General features: G+C 33.0%; 1 protein-coding gene across 1 annotated transcript; it reads right to left on the bottom strand.

The window, feature by feature from the left end:
• Positions 1–334: 334 nt before the first annotated feature.
• LOC145306274 (uncharacterized) lies at positions 335–10,242 on the bottom strand. The gene is made up of 11 exons (XM_080148346.1): positions 10,184–10,242; positions 9,321–9,363; positions 7,833–7,896; positions 7,201–7,231; positions 5,181–5,249; positions 3,567–3,621; positions 3,017–3,061; positions 2,398–2,457; positions 1,619–1,668; positions 617–669; positions 335–452 (listed from the first exon to the last, which is right to left on the bottom strand). The coding sequence occupies exons 3-11, from the start codon at positions 7,857–7,859 to the stop codon at positions 375–377; spliced, it is 468 nt and encodes a 155-aa protein (XP_080004472.1). The 5' UTR covers positions 7,860–7,896; positions 9,321–9,363; positions 10,184–10,242; the 3' UTR covers positions 335–374.
• Between the last annotated feature and the right edge of the window lie 1,192 nt (positions 10,243–11,434).

The following is an 11,434-nucleotide window of genomic DNA, read 5'->3' as shown; positions in this document are numbered from 1 at the left end:
AATCTTAATCTGTAAGACATTTACCTCAAAAGCGTCCGATTTTGCTGATTCTTATCAGCCACCCTTATTTTTGGGGTTTTTTAGGGGTTTATAGGGCAATGATAGTTCTTCAAGTAAGCAATTAACCTACGAAAATGGCTCGTTAGTCCGACATGTCCGATTTAAGTCAGCCACTTTTGTTGTAAAGTGCGGACTTTCCCGATGTGAGCACGTCTTACTTAAATCTGACAAAAATGCTTATATAAGCACAAAAAAAGGTAAATTGCTGAGACAGAGATTACTAGGGATTAGTAACTCACTAAAATGTTGAATGTCGCTATCAGAGTAAATGGTACTAGAGTGCCCAGAGGGTCATAGCTATTAGAGTATAATGTTTAAATAAACTGTTCCTGAATTTTGTTTATTATTTGTGGTAGTGTTACTGTATTAATTGTTGGTAGAGCTCGAGTTTTCTGAATTTAAACAATATCCTTAACAGTGAAGCTTCTTGTAGGTGCTAGGGAGGTTTTTGATAACTTAGTCCTCCCAAGAGAAGCGCACCTGTACATTGTACATTTTATATCCTCGGAATGCTGTTTATAATATGATGCAATAAATAACTATAATTAAATCTTACTTCTTCTGTAGTTAATTGATTAAATCTTTCTTGAGTTAACATGTATACCTCGGCTAAAAAACATATTTTTATTTTTAGTTTTGGAGTAGCTATGAAAGATGTAATAGGTGTAATATTACTAACATACAATATCATAATGCCATAATCCTGATATAAAAGCAAAGAAGATAAAATATTAAAAAAAAACATTTATTTTGAATATTACATTTAAATGTTTCAGTTATGTCGCAGCTGTGGTGGAGTGAGGACCTCACAGACCAGTGATGGGCTGAATTTTTTTCAGTCTGTCTTATGCAGTCAGCTCAAAATTGATATGGGTTGAAAAAATGTATAAGAGCCTAGTGAAGCATAGAGTTGTGAGAATATCAAAAACCATCAAGAAGAAATTTCCACATACCAAAACCTTTCAATGAACGTTAGCTTTTGTTCTAATTCATCATTTTCTAAAAAAATCCTAGTGTCCCGCCTTAGAGAAATTGTTAGGGATTATAAATCCCCCTACCCTATCTACAAAATACAGAAGTAACCCCACCTTCCATCACATCCCTCCTTTCCTGCCTGACAGCCTGACCGACGACGCACAATAGAAAATTATAAAAAAACACATCACTTTTCAAAACTGAAGGCATAAACACAACCATGGCGCGAAATATTTTTTGGTAAAATGATAATACCTCAATTTTAATAATAAACACAGTTGTACAAAAATAGTTCTGCACACTAGGATATATGTATAAGTTGGAAGGAATTTTAATGTTACAATTTAAGTTAATTAATTGTGACCAATAGGATAGGTGGATTAGAATCTACCTGCGCTCTAATTGGGTGAATGATGTACGAAACTTAAGCTTCTCCAATCAGAGCGCAGATAGTTTTCAATCCACCAATCACAGATGTCAAAATTAATTAACCTTAATTGTATTTCCGCTTTTAGATCAAATCTCCCCCTAACCTTTGAATTCCTTCCATCTTATATATCCTACTGCACACTGCAAAGTTTACCTTCATTCCCTGGTTTTTGAACCCACGGGATCAGTTGTCCAGGTTTATCACTAAATAACAAGAATAGTTATGCCCATCAGCTGGGACGTCCAAGCTTTTTATTTTGAGTGGGAAGGAGGGGAGGGGGCAAAATCAGGGGTTTCAAAGGTTTAAGGATGGTAATCTATAATACTGTGGTATACAGTCCGGAATAGATATATTTTGCTATATAAACCTGTATATCTGTTGTAATAGTTAGTTCTAAATAAACCTTCAAACTGTAACTACTTGAAGTACTTTATTGACAGAAATCTTAAGGCTAGGGGCTCTTTTGACCGGACTCGCTCAGTAGGGTTGAACTGCTTCACCCCTACCACAATACAAAGTAAAATTATGTCTGTCCGTCTGTCCCTTAAGATCTCAATAACCACTGAACCGATCAGATTCTACTCTTCAGGGAATATACCTACTGGTCCTGCGGTGGTTTTAAGCTATTTTCTTGGGGGGGGGGTGGGACAACCCTAATCCCCCCCAAAACAAAAAAAATCCCCCCGACATTTTTTTGTATTTTTTTTAATTATTCAAAATAGTGGTGGAGTGGGGGCATTTCTTTCAGCTGGGTAGGTAATAAAAGATGTAATTATACCTCTTGGGGCAAAGCCCCTAGAGGCTAGGGGCGAAGCCGCTAGTCTCATGTATAAAGTAAGGGGTTTAAAAGTTTGAGATAGACAGTCGGAAGGACGCATATTGTTTTATACAACCTATTTATAGGGTAGCTTCGCTACTTATAAAAAACTTACCCAACGGCGTTATTGATATATGTTATATTTTCTCCAACCTGAGCTAACTTTGCACTTGTACTAGAAAAAATAATTATTAAAAATAAAAAGTAATGTTGAGTTTTGTGTCCCGCGCTATGCCTGTATGTAACCATGAATGTAGGCAAGTAACGATGATTTCAATATTTTTTATTCTTTAGGTTTTACAAATCAAGTAAATTTTTCTTTTCTGTTTTAATTTCTATAAAAGTTTAGGATCGAAACAAAACATTTTAAGTATTATACCTAATACCCAGGTCTCGTCAGCCTCGACTAAGCCTAAAGTTTATATGCATTTGCATGTTTTGAAATAAGTATTTAAAAGAGAAATTGTCATATTTTTCATTTGTCAGGTTTGGATTTCCAGTAAATTTTTTGTATTGTCAAAGGTTGATTTCTTGTGGTTTACAGGCGGATTCCGAGCCCTGTCAATTTATTTAAAAATCTAATATAATAAAATCTTTTTGATTGATACTAGGGTTGGGCAGGATATCCGGCTGATTTCTAATGCTAGATATCTGATTATGCGGTAATTTGCCGGATATCCGGCTTTGGAAAGATATCCTGCCAAAAAAGCATCCGGCCCAACACTAATTATTACCTAGCTAGTGCCAAATTCTTTATCACTGGTTCTACCGCATAAACCCTTAAATAATATGTTTAGATTTTAGTTTAAATATATTTTATTGGGAGGGGGGGGGGGGGGGGTTGGCAAAACGACTACACACTCAAGAATATTAATCCTTTGGAAAAAAGCCTAACAACTATGATATTTGAAATGTTTTAGCTTTTATAGAGATCTTAAGCTTGATAAATACATATTGATGGACGGACATCATTAACATCCTACTTCTTTGTATTTCCATTGAATTGCACAAAACTAATCCAGTACTGCACAACTGCCAGACAGACCAACTGACAAAATAACTATTTGTAGAATGGCTTTTCTACAATCGAAACCAATTAATATCTGGTGGATTAGAGAACTGGTTCCCATAAATACTGAAAAATCGTGTATAACATCAGATTACAGACAATTTTTGGGTCCTCGGGGCTACCAAATCTTGTTCTGATCTTATAATTTTTCTTTTTAATAAATACGGAAAGCTGTCTATAATACTTCTTGATAAATAATTATTAAATTAGTTCACCTTCTTCCAATGGTTGCAGCTAGCAGGACATAATGACCTATGTTTGTACCTATGTCTGAAATAACATTATTAGGAATCTTTAAGAATAAGCAAATGTAAGCTAAATTGATATACCTTCCTTGTGATGATAAACAAAATTACCCCTTGGGTAGATTAAATTTTTTAGTTGTAAAGTTTGGAAATACTCAATTTCAATATCGGCACCCAAAGTTTTTGATCCAATGGATAAGGATAACGAGGTTATAAAATTTTGGGGACCTATGTAATGCCTATGTAAGCTCTAATCACCTGAGCAAAGGGGACATTCGTGGGCTTGGAACTTTTATTAAATGGGTTGTACAAATCGGTAGGGTTGGGCCAGATACCAGATATCCAGCTGATTATAAATTCGTCGGATATCCGGCAAATTATCGGTTATCCGGCGAAATTACTTGATATCCGGCCGGATAAACGGCCAAATTACCGTATATTAAAGTAGCAAAAATATTCTTCATGTGAACTGGTGTTTTATTAAAAATTAAGTAACTATTAAATGACCTTTCTTCTAAGCAATTAATCTAATGAACTATTATTACCCTAAATCTGTAATATTAACCCCTAATAGTTAGAGGATGTGCGGGGAGGTGGCATTGTATGCCAGTCCCCCCCTCCCTCTGTTTTTTTCTATCTCATTTTCTGTGTTTGAAAGGTAGAAGGCTATAACTGAGTGATTTTCAAAATATGGGAATGACACATAACTGAGGGTTGGAATTTTTTGAATACCTCCTTCCTGGCGGGCACAGGATGCCAACAAACCTGGCAAGGTGTTTATGTAAAAAGTAAGAATATTTTTTTTTCTTAAACAAAGCATTTCATGTTATCAAATACTAAAATATCCTGTAGTCTTACATCCTCATATGAATTTATGAAATATAGGTGTTGAAGACGATTTTAGGTTCCAGGTATAATCCTGCAAGTCCTGAACCTGCAGGTCTCCAGAAATCTTTAAACGGTTCCTGTGACCGAAATTTTTGGCTTAGAGACTTCAAATTTTAACCTTTGGCTTTTTTATATACTGCTGCCGCTGCTAAAATTTATGTTTTGAGATTTCTAATATAAAATTTACATAAAGATAAAGATATTCAGAAAAAATTGTTCTTCTAGCTTCAATAATAAGAAAATTACAGCCATTTAAAATTTAAAAAATCAGAGATTTTTTTGTAAAATATAATAGATTTTACTGCCGGATATTGAAAATTGCCGGATATCTGGCCCAATCCTACAAATCAGCAGTGTCTATACATTTCTGTAAATAATTCTAATCTAATTTTCTCTTGGGAACGCAAAGGTATCATCCTCGAGAATATGTATAACTTTCATTGGACCTATGGAAAGAATATCTTTTTGTACAGAGTGACAGATAGACATCCTGTTACTCTAATGATAAATGAATAAAGAACAGAGCTGGATCTTGAAATCATTTTAGTGGTGAGCCAGATCGGGGTGAGCCGAATTTCAGCCAATCACAGCGCGGCATTTCATAAAATGCTGTGCTCTCATTTGTGGAAAGTTTGCTCACCTCGATCTGGCTCACCACTAAAATGATTTAAAGATCCAGCTCAGGTTAATACTTACCAAGAAATGCAGCATCTGGGTAGACTTGCAGGATTTCATACACAGAAAAGGATAACAGTGGCTCCCAAGCTAAATTAGAATGACAATATCCATTAATTACAAAGCAATGTACGGGTATAGTCCTTTCCACGACATCCCTCCATAAGGAGCGATTCTTCGTATTTTTAAAATGGCTTTTTATAGGTTATTTTAGGTTAGGTTAGGTTATATTGTGTTAGGTGATTGCCCCTCGGGGTTAGGTAATTGGCCCCGCAGGGTTAGAGCCCCCCGCAGGGGCTAGAAATAGGAGAAAAGCTACTGTGAAAAATATGAAGAATCGCTCCTTATGGAGTGATGTCGTGGAAAGGACTATACCCCAATGTACTAATATAACAAAGTAATGGACAGACATACAGACAGACAAAGTTAGTTATACATTAGTCAGCATGATTTTTACAGCAAATTCAGCTATCTGACTCTAATAAAAAGCAGTGAAAAACGTACATAAAAAACTTGTATAGTAGATGCTAATTGGTAATATCTTTTTAAGATACAATTAACAGTCTGTCTCTTGTAGCACATATCTTTCATAGAATTGTAATGTCTTTTTTAGAACATGACTGACAAACAGACGGACATAGAAAAATGTATACTGGACCTTTAAATCATTTAGTGGTGAGCCGGATCGTGGTGCGCCAGAGGTGATCCAGATTGGCGCACCTCATATCAATCTTTAAATCAAAATGGCATTGGCGATCCTGCTCACCAAGTGGATCACCTCACCTCTGGCGCACCAGCTACACTCGTTTGGTATAGCCACCGAGCCTGATCGGGGTAAGCCATCTATAATACAAAGTATCTTGATGTCTGTCCGTCCGTCCGTCCGTCCATCTGTCTATCCGTCCGTCCGTCCGTCCGTCTGTCTGTCCGTCCGTCTGAAGCTTAAGATCTCGGTAACCACTGAACCAATTGGATTCTACTCTTCAGGGTATATACCTATTGGTCCTGTGGTGGTTTTAAGCTATTTTCTTGGGGGGTGGGACACCCCCAACCCCCCAAAAAACAAAATATCGCACCCTTATTTTTTTTTTTTTACTTTTTTTTATAAATTTTTATTTTTTTTTATTATTATAATTTTTTTTTTTTTTACTTATTTTTTAAATTTTTTTTTTTTTTTTATTTTATATTTATATTTTTTTATTTTTTTTTTATTATTTATTTTTTTTTTTTATTTATTTTATATTTATTTTTTTTATTTTTTTTTTATTATTTTTTTTTTTTTTTTTTTTTATTATTATTTTTTTTTTTTTTTTATTATTATTTTATTTTTTTTTTATTTTATTTTTTTTTTTTTTATTATTATAATTTTTTTTTCTTTTATTTATTTTTTAAATTTATTTTTTTTTTTTGCTGAAGATTTCCTTGGTCTTTTACGAATTTCGCTTTAATTTTTATTTTGATCACCTCTTGGGGCAAAGCCCCTAGAGGCTAGGGGCGAAGCCGCTAGTATTTAATAAATTAATATTTGTTTCAATTAGTTTTAATATTTTATTGCAAAACTATCGTGAAAACATTTTTATGATTATTTTAAAAATAAATTATATATTGTTAAATATGAAATACACCGTACTGACACGGCAAAAATTCATAAAGTTGTACCGGCATGTTGTTGCCTGCAAAACATATAGGTGACAATTTAAGGAAATTTAAACATTAAAGCTATAAATATCATTAAGATGTGTTATTTTGGGGATTTATGGCAGCAATATTGTTAACAAGATTGGAATATGATTAAAATTTTTGTTTTTTTGGGGGGTGAGCCAAAAAAAGTATTTAAAGATCTATATTTTATTTAGTGTTGCTAGTGATCTGGCAACACCGAGCCAAAAATCTTTTAAAGATCAATGTTTTTTAGCAGTGGCTGTGGCTTACCTTCGGCCCGCCTCCGGATCACCTTTGGCGCACCCCAATCTGGCTCACCACTAAACTGATTTAAAGATCCAGCTCTGGATTCTTAATATTATTATTTTTTTTTACTTACATTCATAAAAGATTATCATATCTGACATAACCTAAAATTATAAAAAAGTAAGTTGGGTATTTGTTTCTTTAAGACTTAAAAAAATACCTTTAATACCAAAATCAGAGAAAGACTAAACTACATAACTTTTGTGTCACTTTCGAGGAAGACGATTCCTATATGACGTCATATAAAGGGAGAAGAAAAAGGGAAGGGGGGAAGAAAATCTCTTCAAAATAGATATGAGAAAATTTTGTCTTCCTCAAAAGTGACACAAAAGTTATGTAGTTTAGTCTTTCTCTCAAAATCATTTTTATCTTTGATTGAAAGTTAATTGCAGGGCTCGGCAGCTGCGCTTCAGCAGCCTGCAACCCTTAGGGGAATCAACCTGTTGGAATTTTAAAAAATCATCTCTAAACCTAAACTTGACCCAATTATGGCAATAAAACTTTCTAAGCATCCAAACGGATTTAGATTTTAGGCTTAGTTTCGGCTAAAGCACAGCTGCCGAGCTCTGGTTGATTTTTTAGTTTGGGATAAATTACAGGAAGGGAGGGGACAATGGATGGTAAATTATACTGTCCATTAAGTTTATAAACTCATTCTTAAGAATCGCCAGTGGTTTTTTAATTATCAAAAACATAAAATTGTACCTCGTGATTTTCTTTGATACAAACCATCCAGCTGATATGCGAATATTTATCTGGTAAATTTTCCCTAAAAAATTTCAACAAATTTCAATATAATTATAGTTATTAATCGCATCGAATTACAGACAGCTTTCCGCGGATATTAAAATTATAAATTATAAGATTAAAACCAGTTTTGTTAGCCGCAAAGGGCTTAAGATCCGAGCTAACAAAATTTGTATTAATTTTATATATTTTATTTTGATATTCGTGGAAAAATTGTCTGTATTACAATATGTTATAAATGATTTTTTCAGTATGGTAAAGAATCCAGCGGATATTAATCGGTTTCGAAGCCATGCTGGAAAATATTTGAAATTACTCTGAAATGCATACAAATGTCTATGTTCAATCCTTATGATAAAGTAACAGGATGTGTGGTTGTCTGTTTGTCTGACTGTTTGTACCGAAGGATCTCGCTAACCGCTGAACCGATCGGGTTCTCCTTAACAGGGTAGTTTCTTAAAGGTCCTGGGAAGGTTTATAACTATTTTGGGGGAGGGTACCAACCATCCCAAGAGAAATCACAAAAAAATCAATTTTTTTACGTATAAAGACTTGAACGCAACATAGATAGGTATCCAAGAGACTTGATCGCAACTTGGATAGGTAACCCTTTATTTAAAAAAAAAACATTTAAAGTGTCACTAGAGGCCTCTAGGGGGAGTAGCCGCTAGTTGAAAAAGTTGGATTACACAAATAGAAATATAAGAATAGAAGCATATTCTGAACCCTTTTTTCGTGAAATCTAAGAAGGAACACTTCTAGCAGACAAAAGTATTGTTTACTTTCGACTCAAGCTGATGTGAATTCTTTAAAAAATTATAGATTCGCTACTCGATAGTGAGGCAAAATTATTTTTGTAAAAAATCATCTAAAAGCACATTAAAAATCTACAAAAATTAAACAAAATCATATGGTAATAACCCTTTTAAGATTTTATTTAATTTTTGTAAATTCTTTTATTCGATTTTGGAGGATTTTTCTCAAAAATCATTTTTGCCTCACCAGCGAGTAGCCAGCCAGCCTAACTTTTTTTAAAGAATCCACCTTTGTTTAAGCTTTCAAATTGAAGACGAAATATTTGGGCAATTAATTCTGATTCCGCAAAGCTTTCTACTAAGAAAATATACTGTTTACAGCTGACTTTTATCTATGTATAAAATAAAAAAAAACATGAGTCCGTAACAAAATGTGTACACAATTTCAACCAATGAGATTAAATGTATGTACCGATGCGATTCTCCTATTGGCTCACTCAGACATTACCTCTCTTTCTTAGTACCTTTATTATTACACACAAACATCGGGAGCAAGGGGACATGGGACTATAAAATAAACAGGTACCTAAAGATCAGTGTATAAACTTTTCAACCAATAATTTTATTGCTTAGAAGTGGTAATTAATCAATTTATCGTTCATTGTCTTAAGACCCCTGAAAAAGAAATTACCTTGTACATTCTCGAATTTTCTGAACAGGAGGCAAATCACTATCTAAATATTAAAAACCTTTAATTTAATATTGGTCAATGTATAAGAAAAACAAGGATGACAACATCCATAAAAGCAAAACACTGAAACGGTAGGACAAACGGACATTGACACTTGTAGAGTGTCAAAACGGGATAATCAGAATATAAATGTATTAGTACAAACAAAATTGTAAGTAAATATGTTGCAAAACTGCTTCAATACAGGTTAACTTTTATGGACATACTTAGATTTTTAGAACTTAATTATAGAGGATCTTTTCTTTTAACTTTGTATTTTGTTGTCCTAGGAATTAGTATTCCAAAAATCAAATCAATCGGATATCATTATCACATTTAAATTTGTTGTTAAAAAAGTTAAAAATCAACGTGTTTTAAATGGACGTACGGACTTTCTGGTAACGGTTATAGAGTTGCTACGCTTTCTAAATAGTACCTAACTACTTTCAGAGGCGAATTCTTAAAAAACTTTAGCCCAACTAAAATCAGTGAGGCAAACTAAAAATTTAGAGAGGATAATTTTGCCTTTCTAAAATGTTAGTGGAGCAAAAGTTTTTTTAAGAATTCACCTCAGGAATCATTATGCAAAGTTTGAAATCGATAGGACAATTTTAACATGCCTAAATTAACGAAAAAAACATATGTTATAGACAGACAGACGTACGGACCTACCCTGATTATAGAAAAGATTCGTTTTAAAAACCTTCAATTTAATATTGGTGAATAAATAAGAAAAAAATGAATTACTTTACTTCAAGTTTAGACAACAAAGCCTTTTGATTTGACAATCTTTGTCTGGTTGTTCTATCCGTGACAACGTTTACCTTTCAGAAAAGTTACTTCAGAAGAATAATTTTTTACTGATCTTTTATTGTTTAAATAATCTAAATTAAAAAATATTATGAATAATTATAATTCTTTATTTGCTCTTAGGTTGATTGTTTATTTTTCTACATCTATTTATATTTAGCCGAAAATTTTCTTTTCTAAAAAATTGTCTAATTAACAACATTGGATAGAGAATGTACGTGGATATTATGACATTGGAAAAAATTGTCCTCCATTTAGGTGGCTAACATAGACATCACTTATTGGTCAATTTGTTCGTGCAGCAGGAGAGAAGGGGGTGTGGTAAAAGGGGTGGATTTGTGGATCGGTGGATCGTTATTTGAGCCAGCAACAAGTTTTAACAATAAATCCATTTTAATAACCTTACTGAAACCTAGATTTCATCAAACTTTGCCACACTATAAAGTTGATATTATTGTACAACATACAAGAAACTATTGGTAAATTAACTAGAAATATCATATTCTTCAACTGTGAATCAATATAAAAAAGAAAGAGAAGGAAGGACAAAAAAAAAGATGAGGAAGAGAGAAAGAAAGAGAAAAATGTGCGAGATGATTATGATTAGCGAAAGTATCAGCAGTATATGAACATGAACAAGGATGACAACATCCGTAAGTAGAAAAGCACAACAATTTTAGCTGTCTATCTTGAATATGAGCCAAGTAATTCACGTTTCAGGCGTACAGACAGACATAAATAATTATTATGTTAATAGTAAAAAAATCTTACTTTGTGTTAAAACTATTAATAGGAATGTAACAAAGCAGAAACTTAAAATTTTATTTAAATCAGTTCGTTTCATTTTAAATCGATTTATTCTGAAATAAACAAGGATAACAACATCTATAAAAGCGAAGCTCTGAAACGGTAGGACAAAGGGCCATTAATACTTGTATAATGTCAGAACTGAATAATCAGAGTTGAAATGTATAAGAGTCAAAGCAAAATTGTAAGTAAATTTTTTGAAAAACTGCTTGATACAGGATAATATTTTTGGACAAACTTACATTTTTAGGAATTGATTATAGAGTTGCTTTGCTTATAATATTGTACTTTGTTGTCCCAGGAATCAATATACCAAAATTCAGATCAATCGGATGATTGGATCACATAAAAATTTGATGTTAAAAAAGTTAAAAAATCAATATGTTTAAAATGGACGTACGGACATTTTGGTAATGATTATAGAGTTGCTACGCTTTCTAAATCGTACCTAACTACTA

This window comes from Acartia tonsa, chromosome 14, assembly GCF_053477335.1.
Source record: "Acartia tonsa isolate MP-2025a chromosome 14, ASM5347733v1, whole genome shotgun sequence".
Taxonomy (NCBI): Eukaryota; Metazoa; Arthropoda; class Copepoda; order Calanoida; family Acartiidae; genus Acartia; species Acartia tonsa.
This window is presented reverse-complemented; position numbering and strand designations above follow the sequence as displayed.

Bases quoted from the DNA above. Each gene is read 5' to 3' on its own strand.
- LOC145306274 (XM_080148346.1), bottom strand. From the start codon at position 7,859: ATGGTTTGTATCAAAGAAAATCACGAG. The intron at 5,250-7,200 runs GTAAGTAAAAAA...ATTCTAATTTAG, and splicing joins TATGATAATCTTTTATGAAT to CTTGGGAGCCACTGTTATCC. The intron at 453-616 runs GTAAGATTTAAT...GTTTAAATTCAG, and splicing joins ATCAATTAACTACAGAAGAA to AAAACTCGAGCTCTACCAAC.